The sequence below is a fragment of the Panthera uncia genome (assembly GCF_023721935.1).
Source record: "Panthera uncia isolate 11264 chromosome A1 unlocalized genomic scaffold, Puncia_PCG_1.0 HiC_scaffold_16, whole genome shotgun sequence".
Classification (NCBI taxonomy): Eukaryota; Metazoa; Chordata; class Mammalia; order Carnivora; family Felidae; genus Panthera; species Panthera uncia.
Genome location: NW_026057576.1, coordinates 69823277 through 69847484, shown reverse-complemented (window position 1 = coordinate 69847484; position 24208 = coordinate 69823277). Strand labels below are relative to the sequence as shown.

Here is a 24208-nt window from a genome sequence, read left to right as displayed (position 1 = left end):
CCAAGCAGGCTTCACACTCAGCGCAAAGTCCCAAGTGGGACTCAATCCCACAAACCATGAGATCATGACCTGAGCCGAAATCAAGAGTCTGATGCTTAACTGACTGAGCCACCCAGGTACCCCAAGGCTGATAATTTTTAAATACTTTATCCAAATTTACTTAATAATCTTTTCCAGTCCTTTCCTGAGGGTCATTCAATTGAAGGAGAACATTTGTTCTGGAACTCTCTTAACTTGGGTTTGTGGTCGCCCTAGTTGTTATCAAGTCACATTCCTCTCTTAGATTCCCTTTTAGAACTACACTGGGTTGACCAATGATATAACTAGTGATTTAGAGCCCAGGCCATAGAGTCAGACAGCTGAGGATCAAACCCTGCTCTGCACAAACTCTTACCCAGATGCTTAACTTTAATGCCATAGTTTGCTAAAAGGAATAAAATGAGATCATACATGTAAAGCAGTTAGCTTTGTGACCAACTTACACTGATAAATGAAAATGTGTTAATTATTACTAAGATGCGTTTTAGTTCTCCTTTAATTAGATTTACACTCACATTTAACCCAGTCTATAATAGAGAAGTGTTCCCTAGACATCTGTGGTAGACAGCAGTATTTATCTTTTTAATTTTTAATCTTTTGCAGAGAGGTATTTCCATAAAATATAAGAACTTTAAATTACTAAAAAATTATTTTTAAAAATACAAATAAAAGGGCAGCATTTTTAATTTTACATTCAACAAATACTCTTAAATTGCTACAGAAATTTAAAAATGCTTTTGCTCAATTTCTGTACTTGTTTCATTGCAGACAGGGAATAAATAATTTGTAGCCGGGCACAGGTCCCTGAACCAAACTTTAAGTAGTCCTATGATGGAGACTATGTAATATATTCTGTCATTTACCTTTTGAATGAGATGACCCTATTTCTAAAATGTTCTAAAATATTCCCTGACATTGTCATGATTGGTTTATCTACAACTTCGACTTCACTTGATATTTCTGCTGTAACAAAAGTACCAATCACTAACTGAATCTGTAAAATCCTTAAAATGGAGGATGAGGCAATGCTGATAATCTGACATTGAGACACCACAAATCTCTGCTTTGATGAAGCCTGTATTTGTCAGACCAAGAAGCTTGCATATCACTGTGTGCATATGTTATCTGTTGACATCATTCACTTAGATCGTCCAGAAAAGATTTTAAAACTTGTAGCAGCACTTTTTCTGGATTTGCTTACATATATTCAGTGTGATTCCCTTCACATAATGCACTGTCGGTTTTACATTTCTCTTTTAGCAAAGTTCAGTACAGTTAGCATATGACCCTACATATGTTGGAGAAGTATACCGTTGGGAAGCTGATGTGTGATAAAACACCAGAACACAGTTGATCTGAGAGCTCAGTTTTTACTCACAACATCATCCACTATGACACCCTCATCCGATTCCAGCCCTTTCCTCGGGAATTTATGACAGCCGTGGACTGTGTTTTTCTGGGGGGATGGTTGGCAACAGATGGCAGCCAACCCAATTTCTGTTTTGTTCAATGTTTCTTTAACTGATCAATGGGGAGAAATGTTGTATACAGGTTGGGCGAAGGGGAGAAGGGATTCATTTTGAGTACCCGTATGTTTTCTTGTTTCTTTTTTTTTTACACTCTCTTAAGAATTTGCTTTCTTTCCCTCTGTACAATAATATAGAGAGATGAGTCACCTCTGTCAATATAATAGCATGTATCACTCATTACTGTTTTCCATCTATATTTTCTTTTGCATGCAGGCATAGATATAAAGATCAGCAGATAAGATACATATTTTCTGTGTTTTAGCTGAAGGATAAAGTAATTATCTGTATCAGTTATCAATCGCCTTTATGACACCATGTACAACCACAAGAGCTGATGTGGCACGTAACTGTTAAGTGCATACAGCTTGTACACGTGGGGGTCAGGTGGAGCTTGGCTAAGCAACTCTGTAGATCTCGGGCAGGACTTGACTGTGTGTCTGGGAATGGGCCAGCCTAGGTTGGAACAGCTGGCTCTACTCCACCGATGTCTCTCCTCAAGCAGGCTAGCCAGGCATGCTGTCATGACTGTGCAGGAGGAGGAGAGACTGTGCAGGAGGTCATCAGACCTCTACTTTCTTCACCTTGACTCACGGTGGGAGGACATGTCAAATTACGTTCTAAAGAGCATTGTTCAGGGGAGGGTGAAGCATTTGGGCATTTTGGCAATTGATTGCATACCTAAAAGAAGAAATACTTTCAGCTAAATGCCATGATAAATGAGTAGGAATAGTTAGATGTATTTATCTTGATGAAAATAAATGTATTTGGGCACGTTACGAAACTCTCCATGATCAATATCTTCCATTCTAAAATGGGGATAATAATGGCACCAATCCTGTAGAATGATAGTGAAGATTAAAATCATTGATTATGTAAAGTGCTTAGCACAGTGCCTGATGCAGAGTATACATAATTTAAGTAAGAGTAAAAGTTGTTAACATTAGTATTATTATCATCATTATTGTGGTAAAGATTTCACTGTTGAGCACTGAAAAATGTGTGAGGATGGTGTACAGTTGGATCCGCAGTTTCTTAAGCATATTTATTTTGTAATTTTTTTGCTAATATTTATAGCACTGATACCATCTGTTCATGTTACAAGCATTATTATTTTAGGGATTTATCCATGTCTATATTCTAGAGAAAACAGATTTAACATTCTAGAACCAGTTGGCATATATTTTTATTTAATCTTAAACTTTCTTACTTTCTTATTTGTTTCCATTTTCTTGCTTTAATAAATGTTATACTAATGTTAAGAAATAGTAGTAAGCTTATGAATAATACCAGTTTAATTGATATTTCCTAAAATTTTCTGATCATTTATTAATTTACTAATGGGAATAGGAACATATTCCAATATTTACCAAGCTCTAATAGTCATACAGATCATCTGGAGTCTTGTTAAAATGCAAATTCTGACTTGGTAGATCTGCAGTGGAGCCCAGGATTTGGCATCTCTGACAAGTTCCCAGGTGAAGAAGTTGCTGTTTGGTCCCTGAATAGCAAGCAGATATATATATTCTCCTATGGATAGTTAAAGATTTTATATATGTGTATATATAACATGCGTGAATATACATAAAAGTACATAGTTGTATAAATAAATAGATTAAATCAATTATTTAGTATAATAAACAAATTACATTCTTGCCACAGTTCTAAACAAATATGTCAATAAGTCATAAAAAAGAAAATATTTATTCAATATAATAAGTTAAAAATATATTTAATAAATAAATCAATATGTCTAAAGATAAATCTGTGTTTATATAATAACATCTCTAAATGTCAAATAGTGTCTTTCCTGGCAAAAGAAAGAAAAAAGACAGAAAGAAAGAAAGAAAGAAAGGGTCTTCATTTGCAATTTTTTTCTCTAGAAACTACTTCAGGAAGAGCTTTTGGATGTATAAATATAAGTACTGGAGAGCCTGCTTTATTGGTAACAATATACTTCAAACCACTGGGTCTTACAATCAAATAAAAGCTGTCTCCTAAACACAAATGTAATTATGCTTTATTCTGAAGTACATGCACAAACAATTGACTATTTTTTTTTTCTTCCTGTGGGTATTAGTCATGGTCTAATATTATGAATATTTGATTATGTAGAGTTTCAGATAACTACATTAGTCACCTCAGTTGTCTGTTTTTGAGAGTTAACTACAAGTTCTGTCTTATCCCCAGATTCACAACTGTAAACTCTTCTAAAAGGTCAGAATATTCTTTCCTTAAATGTAGTCTTCAGAGTACCCACAGTTTCTTTTTAAAGAGCTGAGTAGCATCAGAACAGTATCATTAATGCAAACCATGGATTTTGAAACCATAGAAGGTGAAGGAGAGCAGGTAGGTCTCTACTGATCTCAGGATAAATTCTAGTATGTGATGTCTCTGAGGAGTAGAAAAGGAAGAAAAAAAACCCTGAGAATTCAGGTCACGTGGATCTTTGGGATTCCTGTATGTAGAAATGTCTATTGTACTGAAAGCTGTGAAGAATAATTAAGTCACTACTTCCCTGGCCATAGTAACAGTGAACATTGGAGTTCTATATATTATATAATTACCCATATAAATATAAATATGCCTATAGTTTACAGCTCAATGTACACTTTACCAATTATTTTGCACTTCTATTATCTTATTTGAGGTTTGCAAGAAAACTTTATGATTTGTTACTGTTCTCCGAGGAAGAACTTGGAGTCTGGCTCCCTCCTTCTCTGTTTAAGTCTGGGGAGAAACACTCCAAAGTTCAGGGTCAGGGTCATTACTGAGATATTGATGAGAGAAGACTGGGCTTTTTGATGACTCTGAAAATATAGAAGTTAACATAATATTAACAGGTATTATTTATTGTGCATTGATCATGTGCTATTTGCTAGTGTCTATCTAATATCATTTCTCTACCCTCTCTTTTTAATCAATTTTAGATTTGCCTTATCTTGTAATAGATGCTGTACATTTATCTGGAATGCCTGTTTATATATTTTCCTTTGAAACAGCGGAGGTGGTGGTGATGCTGGTGGTAGGCAAACACTTAGATATTAACCAAATGCAAATTTGCGTTTCTCCTAGTTGATGCAGTGACTGAAGGAATTTGTGAGCTAACTACTTGCGTCTCCTAACCAGAAACCCAAGCTCACAACACACCGTATGGGCTTTTCCAGGGACAAACTCATGAAACTGATTGAAATTGTTTACGCTTGTATATGTGAAAATAGGTAGAATCCAAGTTCAATTTGGCAACACTTAGCTCCTTAGTAATTTGAATTTTAATGAACAACCCCTCCACATTTATCTAGGTTGGGAAGTCCTTAGATCAGAGTTGGTAAAACTTTTTGGCAAATCACCATACAGTAAACGTTGTAGGCTTCGCGGTCCATACAATCTGTCTCAACAATTCACTCCTGAACTTCGGAATGTGGGCTACAAGAGGAGATGGTAGCTGCATTTGTCCCTTGGGCTACAGCTTGCTGGACCACTGACTTACAGCCTCACGGTCACTTTCAGCACTTTGGTTATGGTTTTCCTTAATTATCTGGGTTCGTAGCTCTTCATTAGTTATGAAATACAGAACATAGGCCTTCCCTTCCCTCCACCCTCTTCTTTCATCCAGAACCCAGAAGCCTGCCTTAGTATATGCAAATGGCTTATCGGGGTATTTTCCTAAACAAAGGCATTTCCCTGAGAAGAGGGATTCTGCCCCTACTGTTAAGATAATAAGTGCACCACAGATGGTGCTTTCAATTCAGAACAACCACAGCATAAAAGGAGATAGGAAGTTTTTGTCTAATTGTTCTGTTTTTCTATTCTATGAGTTGACGATTTAGTTTGGCAATGATACAAATTAATATTTAAGCCTCTGCTGGAACTCAACCATTGTTGATGTTGTTATGGTATCGATGGTTCTAAATATAGGCAGGCAAGATAAGAAAAAGACACATCAAACTCCTTATCTGTTTCATTTTGGCAGTTTCGGAGAGTTTCTATTTAAGCTTACATCTAAATAAGCATTCTCATTTTATCACTGCTGGTTTTAGAGCAGTTCACTGGCACAATCATCGTATTACTCAAACGTATAAAAACCATACGATAGGTTAGGGCTGTGCTGCTAAGCCACCTGGGCTCCCTTCTTCATTTAGTGTTTCTGCTCCTCTACATTGGAGGTCTCAAACTACAGGCTCATGGGCCCATCTCTGACCCTGGGTCTATCTGATACTGAAAAACAAAAACCAGAATTAAGAAATAGTTGCTACTATTAAAAGGAAATTGTATCTAGAAACCTGATGTCTTATTTCCTTTGGAAAACCGGGCTTACTAAAGCTCTAAGGTTTCTATTTTCACATGAGAACCGTGTGAGGAACAGCTGTTCTTTTTTATCATTCTTTCCACCACTCTGTCTCTTCAACACTGAGCCTGAGTTGGGGGGCATTTAGCCTCATAATGGTGCCAGGGTTCCAACAGCCAGCTTCACTCTTGTGTCTACCTGGTAAGTAGAGGTACCGAGTTTGTGACCCCTGCTGGCTACATGTCCCCTAGGGATCTCATCAGCAACAATGTCCACCTGTGGGACTATTCACTCCATCTGTCCTCCTAAAGCATGTTGTGGGACTCAGACACAACACTGTGGCCATGTTAATTGCATAGTTGTTATCAAGAGCAGGTATGTTTATGGGTTATGTTTTATTCATTTGGTCAATGCCAGTTTTCCCTTGCAAGGAAATACCTTTTAGAAGGTAGGACCAAGAAAAAGAAAAGGGTTTCTGTCTTCAATAATTTTTAGAACATAGAGCCTTTCTCTGTTTGTCTGGGCTGCAAGGAAGTTCATAACTCAATTTAACAATGTGTCACAATTCCGGTGCTATTTCTCTTCTTACTTTGTGTGTCTCTGATAATGATATCAACACTGATTACTAAGGTGAACGCACATATATGCATGTACAATCTTCAAGTCCATTTTGCAAGAGACTGGGCTTCAACACATCAGAGTATAAGTGTTACTAATGTCTCAGAACCATCCTCCACACTGACAACAGATACGTGTCTGCAAAATACCAGACTAAATCATTATTCCCTTGCTTATTCAGGAAGGGCTGTCTGCATATCTACCTCTTGCTCATAAGGAATCTAAGTAATTATCAAAGTGTCCAAAACCCTTCACATTTCCCTAATCTACCTTCCTATCCACATATCTGTGAAGTCACTGGCCCACCTCACAGAAGGGGGATGTGGAATGACTTCCTCAGAGTCGCCAGAGGCAAACATTTTATCTAAAAAGACTTAGTGTCAGGGGCACCTGGGTGGCTCAGTTGGTTAAGCAGCCGACTCTTGATTTCAGCTCAGGTTATGCTCTCACGGTTCCTGGGTTCAAGTCCCACACTGGGCTCTGTGATTACAGAGCAGAGCCTGATTTGGATCCTCTGTCTCCCTCTCTCTGCCCTCCCCCACTTGTTCGCTCTCTCTCAAAATGAATAAATGTTAAAAATAATTAATTTTTTTAAAGTAAAAAAAGAGAAAGACCTAGTGTCCGAGGTCCTGAAGTATACTCTAAGAACAAATGATTTCTTCCACATCTAGGATCTTCATTCTCTTTCATATATAATTTAGGGTAGAGACCATGTGACGCGTTCCTAATTTGCTATGGGTAATGTCCTCTGAGCAGTGGGGATCAGATGGGGATAGGGGGTGACTACTCTGTGTAACTACTTTTCCAACACTGGAGGCCCCGGTGTCTCTAGGGAAAGGCCAGTCAGTAATCCTGTCAGTAAGGTGAGCCAGGCTCTGGGCAGAGACTGGCTATCCCAGATAGCAGGTGCCAGTTCCTGTGACCCCGGAGTGGCCTCCCAGGTCAGCTCTTCTCCACCCCCCTCCCAGCTGGTTTTGAGACAGGTTTTAACAGGTAAAACCGGATGCCTTGGCCTGTCTCAATAAAAGGCCAGCGACACACAGAGTCTAATTTGTTTGTCATAGAAGGTGCACATGCAAATAGTATGTTGTATTCATTAGTCTTTTGAGGGCAAGCCAGATTTACAGCATTCCACTTTATTTTTCCCCACCACAAATGTGTGAGCATGCATCCTTTAGTCAGTCCTCCCTCTACAGCATGGCCTGATGAACTCAGAGACTGTCATTTATTAGCAAGAGAACTAATGGGAGGATATTTGGAAAAATAAGATATTGTAGAAGGCCAGAATATTTATTTGGGTGGGATCTCATTCAAACCTGAGCTGGCATCATATAGAAGAAATGAAGACCTGCCGAAATTCCTTTGGGAGGGGCTAAGCCCACCTTTTGGCTACTTTCATCTCCTCAAATTAATCACCTTTTGGATCTGTTATCTTTGTCATGAAAAACGTCTGCCATTAACAAAACCTGTTCCCCTTGGAAAACTATTAGCTTTCAGCGAATTAAAGTTATGGGGCACTCTGAATTAATTGTATCCTGCAAGGGACACCATTTGATAATTCACACTCTCATGGGAAATATTGAAAGAACCTTTCCACAGGCAGTAATGTCACATTCCTTATTATAGCTGGCATAACTTTAACTCTTACAGGTTTAATTTTTGGTCCCTAAAGGACGTGTTTTTCAGAATGCATAAAGAAAACAATGTATAAAAAAAGAAACAAGTTATTTTCTGCAGTCATAAAAATCTATTCAGGTGAAAATTTTTTCAAGTACAGTGATATTTTTTAAAAGGTCAATGACAAGAAACCTCTATTTTGCATCTATATTTCATATATATATATATATATATATATATAGAATAGCACAGTGTTGAACTATTTAAAATAGCCACAAAGACTAGTTAAGTCATTTCTGTGTGTATAACTAGGAAGCTTGAAGTTTTAAATTACTTTTAATAGAAGTCTGTCAAAAATGCCTTTCTTGATTAAAGTTTAGAAGTGTGTATGGGGCCCCCGGGTGGCTCAGTTGGTTAAACATCCGACTTCGGCTCAGGTCATGATCTCAGAGTCCTTGGGTTCAAGCCCTGCATTGGGCTCTGTGCTGACAGCTCAGAGCCTGGAGCCTGTTTTGGATTCTGTGTCTCCCTCTCTCTCTGCCCCTCTTCAGCTCACACACACACACACACACTCTCTTTCTCTCTCTCAAAAATAAATAAACTTTTTAAAAAAATTAAAAAAAAAGAAGTGTGTAAAAGTCATCTATGAATATTTATGTCATTAATGATAATCATATAGTAGGGAGCTTTGGGCTGGTCATTGGTGGAGATCATGGCAGTGAGACTCAGGGCACTTAATTCACTTTACCCTTTCCAGAAAAGCCAGGTGGATTGCAGTCAGGGCAGCTTTTAATGTTTCTCTTCAAAAATTCTAGCTGGGGTGCAGCGCCTGGTCGGCTCATTTGGTTGAGTGTCTGACTTTGGCTCAGGTTGTGATCTTACAGTTCACAAGTTTGAGCCCCGCGTCGGGCTGTGTGCTGACAGTTCAGAGCCTGGAGCCTGCTTCGGATTCTGTGTCTCCCTCTCTCTCTGCCCCTCCCTGACTCGTGCCCTGTCTCTTTCTCTCAAAAATAAATAAACATTTTTAAAAATTTTTTTAAAAATAATAAATCCACTGGGTCTCCAAAGCATGGAATTAGGTCATTATTTCCAGCTCCCATCTCTATGAGCAGCTGACACAACACCCATCCTCAACTCCCGTGGCTGGCTTGTGTGCCAGCTGATTGTCATGGTTTTCCTTTGAGTTTTGGGTCTGTCTCTTTGTAGGTAAAACATAACACCCTATCATATCAATGATCTAATGCATGGCTAGCAGCTACTAGGGGAGCATATAATTATTCCTATGGAAATGGTGAAAATAGATGAACAAATTCCATAAGTATAAATCTTATTTTTGTTTAGCATATTGTGAGTATTGTGCTTTTTCTGGTTGTACTCTGGCTGAATTGTACACTGTTTCACTGAGACTGTTCTGAGTTTGTGTGTGTCTCCTATTTTCTCGCAAAAGGACATCCATACTCTTGCCTCTGTATATGTTTCCAATAGTAGCAGATTCTTCTCTATTCATTGCATATTTAAAAAGTGTGCAAATATTCATTGCATATTTAAAAAGTGTGCAAATACGAGGTGAGGCTGGTCATCTCTGCCCATCTCATTCATCCCCGGCAGACAAATTTCTGGAGGAATAAAGAGAAATTTTGGGGAGGCTTCCATTCCTTCCTCTAACTGTCTTTTCTTCCTCTTGTCTCAACAGGAACTGTTTACCCCTGAATGCAAGTTTAAAGAATCTGTTTTTGAAAACTATTATGTCATCTACTCATCTATGCTGTATAGACAACAGGAATCTGGTAGAGCCTGGTTTTTGGGATTGAATAAGGAAGGGCAAGTCATGAAAGGAAACAGAGTAAAGAAAACCAAACCAGCAGCTCATTTTCTACCCAAGCCATTGGAAGGTGAGTGTTCTGTGTACATTATCCTTCTCAGTTTACCACACATTTATTTTCCCCATTGCTAACTCTACATTGGCCGCAAGGAACTTCATGGAATGGTGGAGATTTTCTGTACCTGGATCTGGGTGGTAATCACACAGATATCTACTTTAGCCATGAATCTAAGGTTTGTACACTTTACTGTACATATGTGCGTGTATGATGTATATATATACACATACACATAGATCATAAACATAGATATAAATATTTATGGGGTTTATAAAAATATATGCATATATACGTACATATATACATACACAATTGTTTTGAAAATTATGGAATACAAGTATTTGCCCATTTTGATGGTATTTAGCTGAAAGTAATCACATACTTGTGAATTATTGTAATTACAGAAAATGAAGGGTTAATCACTTGGCCTTGAGAGAGTGTTGATATCACAGATCTCCCTTCCAACTATGAAATTGTTTAGTAAACTTTGGTACCACCTTCTTATATATTCACTTGAAAACAATGAAGCCTTGGCATTTACTTTGATCAGATTCACAGAGAGCAGACCACAAAGTGTTGATAATTAATCAGAAGCATCTGCGCCTTTCTCATTAAGGATTCTGCCAAAAGTTCCATTTACCTTATCTACATAATTTTTGAGAACTACAAAAAAAAATTGACATGGAGGCATTTCAAAAGCATTGTCTATTCAAATACTTTTGCTTACCTTTGACAAAAAAGCAGATCTACAGTAACTAAATAAACACTTTCATCTAACTTAGTTTGATTTTCCTTTTGTTTTTTTGTTCCCAGAAGAAAGGTTTAGCCATCAAGAGAAAATGTACACTGGTTTTTTATAATCCATATTCCTTATATAGGAATGAGATAATTTGGAATATTAAAGGTTAATTATTAATTATCTGTGAATGCATAATTCAGCTTTCAGTTCGCCTAAGTTTGGAAAACCACTCTTACTGGTTAATACCATCTGTATGATTTCATCAATAATGGCTTACTGTCCCCTTAACTCAATTTGCCTACAGAACAAGCCATTGAAACCTAACTGGTTAGCCACCATGGCCCATCTAGGAAAGGAAGAATTATGCCAGAATCTGAAATAGGAGTGAATTATTCTCATTATATGATAGATCATAAGGCAATTAGAGTAGAAATAAGAAATGAGAGAGTTTGGCTATTCTTCCAGAGTAACACCTCTATGATTTGGCCTTATGTTTGTTGATGAATTTTGAGACCATCAGACTCACCAATATTCAAATGCAAGTGAAAAATTAAAAAACTAAGTCCGTAGCAGTTCTAGAAAAATCTTGGTTTATTTGCCATCTCGCTTTGTCTCTTTATATTAACTTTCGTGTTGAATATGAACAGATGAGAATTAACCAAATTTCTAAAATCTTATCTTTTAGCTACATAAATGTAATGAAAATCAAAAGGGACTTTATGTCTCTTAACTGAAGCAAAATCTGGAGACCTGCTATTTTTGTATATCTAGCAGGAAATATCGGAGACTGAGATGAGGTGTAATAATATCACTTGGTATTTGAATCATACACTGAAGAGTTGAGTGTGTGTGTGTGTGTGTGTGTTGTGCATTTGTGTATTTTTCAGGCAAAGAGGAACAGTATTTTCAAATAATTAGCAGACAGAGGTACTCTAAGAACAATTAAGGGGGTATTAATTATAATGACAGAGGTTATCACGTAGTGTAAGTTATAGAGGAGAATTAATTTCAAAACCCCTACAGGATGCAAATTATATGATTGGAAATGTTTATGGCAAATTAGGTACTTGATTAATTATCGATGCTCTGGGGCATTCCTATCTCTTACACAACTTCACCACATAGACAATCAAGGTTAATGCTCTGCCGCTATTGTCTCCTAATTGAATTAGTAGTGAGAGAGGAGAAATCGGACAGTGCTTCAAGGATATGGATTAATCCCTTTTACTACCTTGCCAAGTCATTTCAGGCAGGTCTGGTGTACACATGCACTTTCAAATGTGTGTGCTGCTGAAAATCCACATGCTGCATTGATGCAAAAGAGGTTGTACCACCTTGAGCATGGAGAACGCATATGGTGGTCCATCCTGACCAAACATAGAGTCTCTTCATAAAATATCAGACCCTTTCCAAAGCCTAAAAAGCAGGTTAGACAGCTCTAATTCCTGAGTATTTCTGATAGCAGATGATTTTAACTCAGCTAATTTCCCCCAAGCATCAGTCCCCCTGAAATGTCCTTCTGCAGGATTCCCTAGAACTATTTTCCAAAAACCCACATGAACTGCTGTGATTAACTGAGCCACTGGACACTATTCAAGCAGTTGCTCAGGACTTACTTGGGCATCCTTCCCACATGCACTCTTACCATTCTGTGCTTCTGCCTTATATGACATCAATTATTAGGTTTTTAATAACATATCAGAATGAGACATAAAAATACAAAATGCCCCACACATGCCTTCAGATTTTTAAGGGTCTCTTTCCATGATGGTGGGAGAGGAAATCTAAAGAATGATCTCCCACAGTCCCTGGTGTAAGGAAAGTGAGTTATTATTGCTTTGGATAGCTTTTGAAGTTGACGCGAGTGTGATTATGTTGCTTTTGAACCACTTGAGTGGAAAACAACGTGATGATCTAGAGGGTAAATACCAGGACTCGAAAAGATGAATGGGAGTGAGGGGTTTCAGTGTTGACAACAGGGTGCAGTGGAAGGGAAGTGTGAGTCTTCCTGACTGGACAAAGAGAACCAGGTTTGTGCCCCCCCTAAAGGAGATATGCAGATATGTTATCTAAGTGCTTGCCATTGGTGTGTGTGTGTGTGTGTGTGTACTTTATATCTGAGCCCCACAAAGAGGCCACTGCTCCTATTTAAACCCTCTCTCCTAGACAAAAACCCACACTCACTCAAGTGCACATATTAGTTACACAAGCTGGAGAATGTGGAGGAAGTACTGTCTTCCGTCCCCTCTACGAGGGGTTGCATTACTTCCGGTGTGTCAGGCCTGGCCACTCTTGAACCTAACCGCCCTAATGTCTCCTTTCCTCCCTTCTTCACACCCCGCCGCCCATCCCCAGTTGCCATGTACCGAGAACCATCTTTGCACGACGTGGGAGAAACGGTCCCGAAGGCCGGGGTGACGCCAAGTAAAAGCACAAGTGCGTCGGCAATAATGAATGGAGGCAAACCAGTCAACAAAAGTAAGACAACATAGCCAGATCCTCACAGGTGTTGTGACTTACTCGTCCTGAGCACAGTTGAGTGATTTATCCTTGCCAGACATTCCTGCTCCCGCGGCTGAGGAGCGGCCGGAAGTAAGCCAATGCTTGCTCTTTGCTGTCTCGAACTTCTTGATTGCAAGTGGATAAATCTTCAACCTGTTGCACCCCCAGAACAAGAAGACACCTGGACAACCAGCTCAACTCAGACCATGGAATGCCCTACCAGATATGGAATGCCTTTTTAATATCTTTTCTGTGACTGTGACACTTCATGTGAATGACATACTTCACAAGTACACTCGATACCTTGCCTGCTGACAGCTACCCATAATCCTTTTTGAGTCCTGTTTCAGCGAAATCCATGTGTTTAAGTTCAATTTTGTAGCACACAAATACTATTGAGTAATTTCTAGTTAGACGCTGTAAACCTGTGCTATTATGGATTTCTCTTCCCCCCGTTTTTACAGGGCTGCCCGCTCCACTGTCCGTGACCTTTTGCGGGGATTGTATTCCTCTAAATCTTAAATGTTGCAGTTGGCTTAGTTCGGAGAGCGATCAGGGAATCAGGAAGCCTTCTCAACCTATTAGTACAAATTGCATCTATAAAGATTAAGAGTGTTGTCTCCGGCTCCCACTCTCAATTAAACACACATATATGCTCTGTCCAGTAGCAGATACTGTGCTCCTCTGGTCGGCGTGGCCGGGGTGAGAAATGGGTCAAACACAGTCCAGGGGAAGCTCTCTAAAGATATGTGTTTGACACCCCCCTATAGTTCCTTTGTGTGTGTGTGTGTTTTATACATATCACAAGCTTACTGGTTAATGGTAACATTTGCCTTGCCCAGCGAGCAAGACCCACTGGTTTTTGAGAAAGTGGGTCCAAAGAACTCTGTAGGCCTTGTAGGCCTGATTAAGGTTCATTTTTTCATCTACTAATCCTCATTATTTGGGAAAAAAAAAAAGAAAAAAAAGAAAATTCAATAATTACAACCTACAAGAATTGCGCTACCTAAATCCATTTCAGATATAATCCTACCTGTTTTTAATGAACCGAACTGAATGCCATCCCCAGTTTTGGCTGCGTTCCACTCATACTCAGCAGAGCATGGGCAAGGCGGCTGTTGTGTTCTTTTTCTGCAGCAGCAATGCAAACGTTAGTTATAAATTAGACTTTAATATTTTTGGTGTTTAATGACAAGTTTTTAAAACTGGACATATTATTAGGAAAAAATATTTTTTTTAGCTCAGCATGCTGAGTCAGGTACTGTGTATTTCGCCACTCCAAACCTGTAACTCAGCTTCTTGGGGCCCCAGTTGCCCAGTGGCTGGGGTACAGGTGCCTTGCCATGATCTCAGAATGCAGTCTGTTGAACTATTCTGGATAAAATTCAAGGCAAACCAACACGTTCACACATCAGGTTTTCGGTCCATTCAGTTGATTTGCATTTGTTTTATCTTGCTTTCTTTATTTCCTTTTGCATAATTCTGAGCTTAGGGAAGACAACTGCTAAGAAAGGCCATGAATATAGTTGACGGCACAAGGAAGAAACCAAGCAAAACGTTCGGTATTGGATATAAAGAGTTTCAAAATGTTTGATACGAAACTGTTTGGAAATATATTTGTTAGCTCTGTGTATACTTAATAAAATTCAATGTTTTCTCCTCCGAAGAGTTAACTGAGACCAAACTGAACCTCATTTATAGAAAACTCTATGTGGGATTATGTACTGGCCTCTTGTTATTATTTCCACGTGGAAGGCTGACCCAGTCGCCATTTCCCCCCCCATCTGCACTGTATTTTCTTGGAAATTATTTTGTCACTGCTTTCCTAAGTCTCCATGACAGCCCTTGCCCGGCATTTAAAAATGTTGGCCTGCTTAGCTGATTAAAGATTTAGTATAAATTTAACTGTTTATGCTTACTTCATTTTCATATTGGATTTCATTTTAATAAATAAAAAGTTAGCATAACGTTTGGGTAGATTTATTGTCAATAATGCTAAAGTACGAACATAACAAAATCATTCCTTTGACCATTCTTGATTTCCCGTTACACCATCTTAAGGCCTATCATTTTCAACAGGATGAGTTAAAATATGTTAGATGAGTTTCATGAACCAACTATTTAGGGAAGACATATATTCTATAATATGTGGCAAACTATGAATTATTTAACTTGACATTCCAATTAGATGGGCTTATACACACCGCTCACCCCAACTCTCTCTCTCTCTCACACACACACACACACACACCAAACAACCCCACCTATTTGTTTTTGGTAATCAGCCCTACTTGCTGGTTTTTTCCCACTGCAAGCCTGTTAATTGGTTAAAATTAAGACAAGATTTATTTTTGTAAATGACTGAGACTTATGTAAATGTGCATCTCTGTTTTGTTTTTTATATGAGTTGTCTCTAAGGGCATTTATCCCTATGAATGGATGTCAAATACTTTCTTCTAATATATGTTTAGACATATTGCAGACGGGTCCTTGTTATTTGTAAATTAGACCGTTTCCTCTGTGTCTGGTCTCACCTGTTGCATGGGACAAGGACAGCACTGGTGAACTGCATGTAGTAGGACCTACGTATCAAGAACTGTGGTATGTATTATTCAATTTACATACAAAGAGTTTGTCTGCATTGTACAGTTTCTGTGTTTAATACCATTTGTTGTATTCACACATACAACATACTGAATAAAATATTGATATGAAGGCATATTACAAAACATCAAACAACTTTATGTAACAAAATGGCATCGCTTCACCCACAAATATAGAGAAATATCATGTAAATAAGTTGGTACACTCAATTTCCCCCTTTACCATGCCAAAGAAAATTTTAGCTCTTTGATGATACCTCTCTTGCTATTTTTCTGGGATAAGACTCCACCAGTTTTCCCCTCAAAAATTAAGTTTGCTGTTATTAAATAAGTGCAGTCTGTCATTATCAATGTTCTGTATAGTAAATCCGATGGAATTCATTTGTATCTACAGACTGTGTTTTGTACCTCCATGTACATATGTCAATTGCATCGAGTCTCTCTAATGTCACATTCCTTTTGCATGCATATCTGGTAGGGGAGGGTTATTTCTACTGATCTGTTATGGTAGCTGATGGCTTCACCCATCCCTCAGCAATGCTCGGGAATGTTCATTGTTTTAATATTCCAGGCGACACCGGTTTTATTTTAAGTTTGCTTTCTACAATGTTTTGCTACAACTTTACTTGGAAAAACTGCAGAAGCAATGCAGGTGGTGCACCCTATGTAAAGAGTAAAATGGGACCGAGCAACATGTCCTTACAAATCCTGCAGACGTTAGAGATCCTTGCTCTAAATGTGTGCTCGCCCGGAGGGTTTTGGGGTAGGAGGTGGCGTTAGGAGCTCCACATGGGGCCTGCAAGACTCCTGCTGCAGTCCTTCTCATTACCTCCTGGGGAATCCTTCTCGTTATTTACCTCCTGGAGAGTGAGCAGAGGGAGTAGTTTTAGCACACCTGCCCAGTTGCTCAATTAATGCCTAAAGCATTAAAACAATCAGATGTTTTCGAGATGACCAATGTTAGATTTGGTTTTCTTTTACAAACCAAACCCAAACAAACAACGAAAACGTCTTGTTCCTTAAGTTAGAACGTGCGTATCGCTTCACTTAAGGTTTTAGTCCTAATATTACAGAGAGAACTAATGCTTCAGGGAGAGATTGACTAAGAGTTCCGTTTTAGAAAGAAAGAAAATAATTGAAAACTATTTCCAATTTTATTTCAGAACAAGACTATTTCCAGGGAAAGCAATTGGCTAAATGCCGATATACCAACATCCGGATGAGAACTGTATCGCTTTGGAGAAAAATACAATTCCCAGCTTAAGTTTCTTAGCTTACAAGGGGGTTACACAGGGCCCGTGGACCCTTGGATACTGAGTAGGGCTTCAAAGTTTTGACAGGGAGTCTGCAAACAAAGGCTGAGTTGTGATTTGTTTTGATTTGTTCTCAGTTTTCTGTATCATTCGGTCTAATCCCGATGTTTGCTGGCAGAGATTGTGTTTGTATTTGACGTGGTGGAGGCCGTTCCTTTCAAGGTGCTGCAGGCATTTGGATTAGCTGAAGGGTGCAGGGAGAAAATGGGGTAAAATGTCCTCTTGGGTCTTAGGACCCAATTCGAATTATATTGAAAAGTCCTTGGGGAAGAATTCCTCGGTGATGGTTTGCCAACAAGCATGGTGCGTGCCAACAGCAGCAGCAAACGTGTCCTGTCACATCCCTTCCCAACTGACGTTAATCTCCCTGTCACAGGAACTCGAACAAGCCGAAGAGATTCGCACATTTCCCCTTTCACCCGTTACAAGTTGGTTCCTGCCCTGCCTTTGTTTGAAAGAGGGAGTTTTTATCTTAGTAACGGGATTGAAAGTCAAAATACAAAATCACATTGAAGAAGGGTAGGATTTACGTCTTTACATGTAACTATATTTTATTTTTACCAATTTAAACATGTAAATTAAATAACTTCTTAATATATCTATTGATGTTTGCATTGCTAGAGTCAAAATCACATACACACATATGAAATATAGCAGACAGAAAGAAGTAAAAAGAAAATATTTCTGTTTTAAAAGAAAAATATTCCTTAGAGATTAGGTACCATGTGACTTAGGCTATCACTCAGTTTTGGTTCAATAATTTGTAGCTAAATGAACCCGGAATATAGCTGACTGTATTTTCAGCCTTGTCAAAAAATTTGGACAAATCACATTTCAATCTTCATAGTATAATAATTTCTCCATATTGAAACCTTTTCTCAAAAAAAAAAAAAAAACCATACATGCTGAGGACATTTTCCTTACATGAAAACATAAAAATTGAAGCCCTTTCATTTTAGTTGTTAATACAAAGGGATAACAAACAGAGGGAGTTAGGAGAAAACTAAGACGCACCCAGGAATACAGGATAAGACAAAGGGAATGAATTAAGGGCATCTCCAGTAGAACATGGCTGGCAAACTACTTACTGCTCAGCTGGGAGCCACATCCAGCATGCGGTCTGTTTTTGTATGGCCCAGGAGCTCAGAATGAGTGTTCCGTTTTTCCTTTTATAGTTCTAAAGTGTTAAAAACAAACAGAGAAGAACACGCAACAGAGAGGTCAGTGGCCCACAGAATCTAAAGTATTGACTAACTGGTCCTTTATGGAAAGCAGAGTTCTGCAGTGTGCGTGATGTAGTGAATTCTGATGATTGCACATCGTCCGGTCATCAAAACTGCTACTGAATAATTACAATATGTTTGTTTGAGGCTAAAAATGATTAGAGAGAGAGGAGGAAAGAATATCATCTATATGATTTCTGAACTGCTTATATTTCCCTCGTTTTACAAAACTGATATATCAACGGACATACTCAATAATAGAGATACAACTAATATGGTTGCACTTCCATCATCTCAGGATAGAGATAACAATTTTATAAATCTATTAAAGTATGAGAACACTATTAGTACTATCAAAGTCAGCATCAGATAAATTTTCTCTTAAATAACTTTCAATATTAAATTTTTAAGTAACTCGGCAAATGCATATTTTCCTTATTTTTTGGTGATTTGACTTAATAAAGTCCAAGCCATGACTCTAGGATATTTACATCATCAAGTAAAATTTCCAAGTAAAAATTTTCATCTTAAACAATGCGGAAATGATTTTGTTACATTACTCTAGGATTTTACAAAATATAATTCACATTTAGAAAAAAAGTGGGTTTTTTTAGCTCCAAATAATTAAAGGTTGCCTAAACTAATGTGTGTAAGTAGATTTAACTGTAAATATGTAAGGGAAGTCCTAATTATTGTACATTTTCATAATTCAATGTGAATTTCATACAGAGCAAAATTTCACCATTAAGAAAATAAACATTTTGTTCCTATCGCTGAGTGAATATTTGTAATTTCTACTTAAGACATTTCTAGATTTTTTTTTTTTATCCTCTGAGCTTTGAGACTGGTGCCATTTGATCACAGTATCTCTTCTTGACTTCTTTGCATGATGCTTTTTCAGTAAATAATGTATGCTTAGAAATAAGAATATTTTAAGGGAAATGAATGCATATTTCAGGCCCATCCTATGTCCAATTAGATATTCTTTCTAAAAGGCAAGTTACCATGACGCAATTTAAAATAGTGAGAAATCAAATTCCTTTTACACCTAACCCCTCCCTGCCCAGTTTACAAAATGATCTAGTAACAGAAGGTGCCCCTGAATACCAATTCATTTTGTTGTTGTTGTTGTTGTTAATCATCAGTAGGTAAATATATATTGACACAGATTGTAAGCAACTTAACGTCACTATTTATTAAAAATGTTAAATTGTACACTTTTCATACTTCCTTCATAAGGAAATCTTCTTTTGTGAATTTAAAGTGAGACCAGACGCATGACTTACTGGCTAAACCTGACCAGTCTTCTTCTTTAAAAAGCACTGGTGATCCAGCCTTTAGCACCCCCGACACTAGCCCTTGTGCCTGTTTGTCTTTACTGATTCCAAATGGAAATGCTGAGTGATAAGGAATCTGAAAAAATATGATGGATGGATTTATGTGAGGATATATCTTTTCCTTAGATTCAAATGTGGTTTTTTTTGTGACCACTTTTTTTGTGGCCTTTCTAACCACCATGTAATTCAGTGTTTCTCAACTCCGGCACTATTGACATTTGGAGTCAGAGAACTTTTTGTCATGGGGCTGTCCTGTGCCCCGTGGGATGTTCGTAGAAGCATCTGTGTCCTCCATGCACTAGAGGCCGGTAGCATGCCCTGCCAGCCCACCCAGTGTGACAATCGAAATTATCTGCAGACGTCACCAAATGTTTTCTGAGGTGGCAAAGTCACCCTTGTTGAGAACCACAGGTGTAAATTCTGGAGGAAAAATTCTTTCTGGCCTTACTTACATCAGATTTTTGCCTAACTTGTTTTTTAATGGGTGCCCAGCCGTCACTCAGGCATTCAGAAATAGAAAAACATGCAATAGTCTATTTGACCTGTCCTAGTGGTGATTATACATGGTTTCCTTTGCGTTTATGTGTCCTAATGGCCTACAAACATAAGAATGCAGTCCTGTCCCACGGGGTCATTAAGGATAGTCTGTGCCGAGCCAGATCTCACACGCATTTCCATTCCATCCGCGCCAGCATTCACAACTTCCACAGCTACATATTCCATTCCCTGCAATAAAATACGGGGGGGGGGGGGGGTCATCATCATGACCGAAAGGCACCAAGTTCGAGTATGTTACTATAAACCATGCACCAAGTTCAAGTATGTTACTATAAACCATAACCGTTCCTAATCAAAACCATTTCATTCATCCTCTGCAGATTTTACTGCACGGCCATGTTGCTATTAACTTATTAAACAGCTATGGGACCTCTGATCCTTCAAACGATTAACAGCACCTACTTGGTAGCACCAACTATGCAGTATCCATTCAGCAGTGACCATCTTGTATCACTCCAGCTGAACTTTCTCTACGTCCCCACTTCGCCTTTAACTTATCTAGCACACGTGTCTAACCATCTATCAGGACTTGGTAATTGGGACAGCAGTATCTACCACACACACAGCCACGGGCAGCACCGTGGGGTGGGGGGCTGTTTGTCTTTCTCACAAACCGGGAGTGCGGAGCAAACCAAGCAGGTCACACTGCACCTGTGCAAATGAGGCCGTCGTGCTTGTCACAGTCCCTGTCGTCACAGTCACAGAGCTCTCCAGAAATGTACCACTCTTCAGCAGAGCAGATGCACTTCCCACAGTGGCAAGAACCTGAAATCACAAAGGGCATCATCACTAAGGGTTTCTGACTAGAATAGAACATCGGCAACACACGGACAACGGGCTTCTAATAACCCACCTTCCAAAGGTAAAAGTTTATCGAAGAGCCTGTTGCTCAGAGGGGAGCTTTACTTACCGTCATTCATAAAGGTCATCTGGGAAAGGCTTCATTATGGATCTAGACAGTTGCAATTAGCCTTGAGCAAATGTTCCATGGCCCGGGCTGGTTGAAATGTCAATAAGAGCAGAATGTGCTGATTCTTAGAGATGGCCTTCCGAAAAGGTGTTCAAAAATAGATGATTTTTTCCCTCTTTTATTCTTTTTTCCCCCCTTAATTGAATCATGTTTTAAAAGTGTCTGCTCTTCAAAGGAACTGAATGGTAAGGTCCATTAAATAAGGATGCATTTTATAATTAAAAGTACCACTAAATTATTGTGCTGCTCCTTTTGGATTTTTGCCTGCATGCTTTTCTTAGGGTGGCTCGTAAAAGTGCTGCATAGGGTAGCTCATAAAAGTGCTCAAAACGTACACACGCTCACTTGTGTTCATGTGACTTATCGGATCTCACCCTCGGGGCCTCCTGCCATGGTCGAGGAGACATATGATCCTCCCAAAATGTTCATCTCCTCCGAGGCTCTGGGTCTAACCAACTTTCTCATTACTTCACCCATTTCCCCTTTGTCCTTCCTCCCTAATGAAAAACATCCTCTTCTGTTATTAAAACTATTTTGACCTACTGGAAAACAATTTTATGAACGGTTATTTAAAAGAAAAGAATATACATGAATTAAATGATGTCACAAAGAGAAGAAAGCTCTCTTGGTCTACACGTCTTTACACAACAGGCTAAAAAACCCTCACACGGCAAAAATACTTACATAGCAGCAGTAGAGAACTTTAAAATTAAAACAGAAGCACATATAAAAAGGACCTCCCCTTTTCTTCTGTTTCCTTGGATTGGTTTTTCTTTCCCAGTGTGATTTCCTTTTACTAAATGAAGGGTATCACTAAATTTTTCAGATCAAAAATCACTTTAGGAAAATGTGAAGGAGAAGAAGTATTTTGACATATTTAACAAAATTCCATATTGCTCAGTTCAAAATGTACTAGGACCAATCACGAATTAGTGCCTCCGTGAAACATTAGTGATTGCAAAATGAGTTAGCAAGCTGGAGGATAAAGTGGTTACAGAAAAGAATTTGCATTTGTCACAGATATCATCAAAGGATTTGTATAAACATGTCCCAGGCCTTAGGCACTTTGTGATATTTCACGTGGAAACTGGCATATGCATTTAGCTACAAGAATCCCCAATGGCCAAATTAAATGTGTGACATTCCTTGTCACACTTCTCAAGGTAAGGGAGTAGTCAGAATTAGTGATACGCTGACAACTGTGTTTACACTGATTAACTTCTTGCCTAACCACAGCATGATTTCATTTAGTCTAGACTGTTTTCCTGAGGGTCTGGGTTGATCTACACAGTCTTCAGTGCAATTCAGACAACTGTCACTTCTGATGAGTGACTGGCAGGCTGCTGCCAGTCACTGAGCCTGCTGGTCCGTCTGTGAGGGAGGGTGGCTCCTTCCTGGTCATGTCAAGGTACAGTGTTTCCTTACTTTAGAAATTTATTTATCTTCATTTTAAAGACTTTTTTTCAATTTTCTTAGGCACAGAAATGTTCAACATTCAACTGCTCATTTAACACATGGTTAGCGATCTATCTGCAACAAAGAAAACTTGGGGCATGCCATTGACTTTTCATTGAAATTTCTTCAGAAGGCACCATATTTAGTGCCTTACTTCCACGAGTAGAGGAAGCTCAATTATTTGAAGAATTTGACTGTTTTTAGTTGTTTCTAAAATAGTACCTCCTTTGCATTGCAAAATTATTTCTACAAAGCAGCAGAAGCAAATGACTTTGTATATCCGTGATATTCATGTATCACACCTAGTATATCTTTTTTTTTTTTTTTTTTTTTTTTTGGTCACAATTCATGAGAAGATCTCACATTTCATTTTCAAACTTTTCCCTTGATTCTGGAATTCTTCTAATTACTGCTATAGCTGCTGAAATACTTAGCTTCCAGCCATATCAAAGTATTTTCCTAACTGGAAAGCTCAGCTAAAGTCAATATAGTAGACATTGATAGATTGTTTGACAAGTAAATTTCAGTCCCCAACGTCTACTAGTTACTGAAATACTTAGAATGAAAAATGGGCATTGATTTCTGTGTGTTCTCTGAAAACTAGCTTTTCTCAGTCAGCATCATCCCCAGCTGTGCTGTTCCTTCCCGTTTGTCAATTCTCAGTGCAACTTAGAGGCTGGAAATTCTTCTATGGCTGGTGAGACTAGGCATAACCTAGCATGTAATAATAAATACACAGTGGGATAGTTATCAGGACCTCTTATAGCCTTTGCTATGGAGTGCTCTGGCTGGTTTCACCAATAGCTAGAGGTCAAATTGCCTGTCTTTGCAAAGGGAAAAACTTAGGGAGAAGATTCTGTCAGACAGACATAGGCCACCTGACTGTCAAGAGGTGATCAAGTGTTGAGCTCAGCTGGCCAGCACCCACTCACACCCATGAGACCAGTCCAGCCACAGGGTGCAGCCAGCCCATTTTGGTAGGACTCTCAGGTAGTTACCTCAGGACCACAACATCACTAACCCACTTATTTTCCTTCTCCGTGTAAGGCCCCCAAGAAAATTCCAATCTCCCTTCTGTGCTTTTTACTAGCTTCCATTCCTGGGTAACCAGCCACATTTTCTCATTTGTCTTCATAACATCCTTAGGACTTAAGAAGGAGAAGGAAATCAAATTCTTCTGCCTTCTTCAAAGATGAGAAAATGGAAGTACAGGAAGGAGAAGAGGATTTCTCATGACCACATGGCCCAGAAACAATAGTTATCCCAAGATTTCAATCTGATTCGGTCTTTTTTTGTACCCATCTACCTATCTATCCGTAATGCCTCTCACAGGAAAAACTTTCATGTCATTTCATGAAAATAAGTTGTGTGTTCTCGGCTCTGACGAGACAGCCACATTGGGTGAGGCAACCAGCCCAAGGTGGGTTTTGAAGTGCCACTGGTACCCTTTCCCTTTCCTGGTGGTGGAGGATGAGCAGGGGTGGGGTAGATGGTGGGACAGGTGGGTGGGCGTGAGCACCGTGGACTTCCAGGGCTGATG

General features: G+C 38.8%; 2 protein-coding genes across 5 annotated transcripts in view; one reads left to right on the top strand and one right to left on the bottom strand.

Annotated features, from left to right (window-relative positions):
* FGF14 (fibroblast growth factor 14) overlaps positions 1–15460 on the top strand; it is a 607406-nt gene extending 591946 nt beyond the window's left edge. For 3 of the 4 annotated variants that reach the window (XM_049647176.1, XM_049647175.1, XM_049647177.1), the window contains 2 exons: positions 9782–9980; positions 13063–13524. In XM_049647176.1, the coding sequence (XP_049503133.1) occupies positions 9782–9980; positions 13063–13199 (336 nt within the window). In that variant the 3' untranslated portion in view covers positions 13200–13524. Of the gene's footprint in view, positions 1–9781; positions 9981–13062 lie in introns of all 4 variants that reach the window. The other variant, XM_049647178.1, reaches the window with a different exon arrangement.
* A 65-nt stretch (positions 15461–15525) lies between these two features.
* ITGBL1 (integrin subunit beta like 1) overlaps positions 15526–24208 on the bottom strand; it is a 209719-nt gene continuing 201036 nt past the window's right edge. The window contains exons 10-11 of the mRNA XM_049647174.1: positions 20895–21008; positions 15526–20411 (exon numbers count right to left, since the gene is read on the bottom strand). Coding sequence (XP_049503131.1) covers positions 20320–20411; positions 20895–21008 — 206 coding nt within the window. The 3' untranslated portion in view covers positions 15526–20319. The remainder of the gene's footprint in view (positions 20412–20894; positions 21009–24208) is intronic.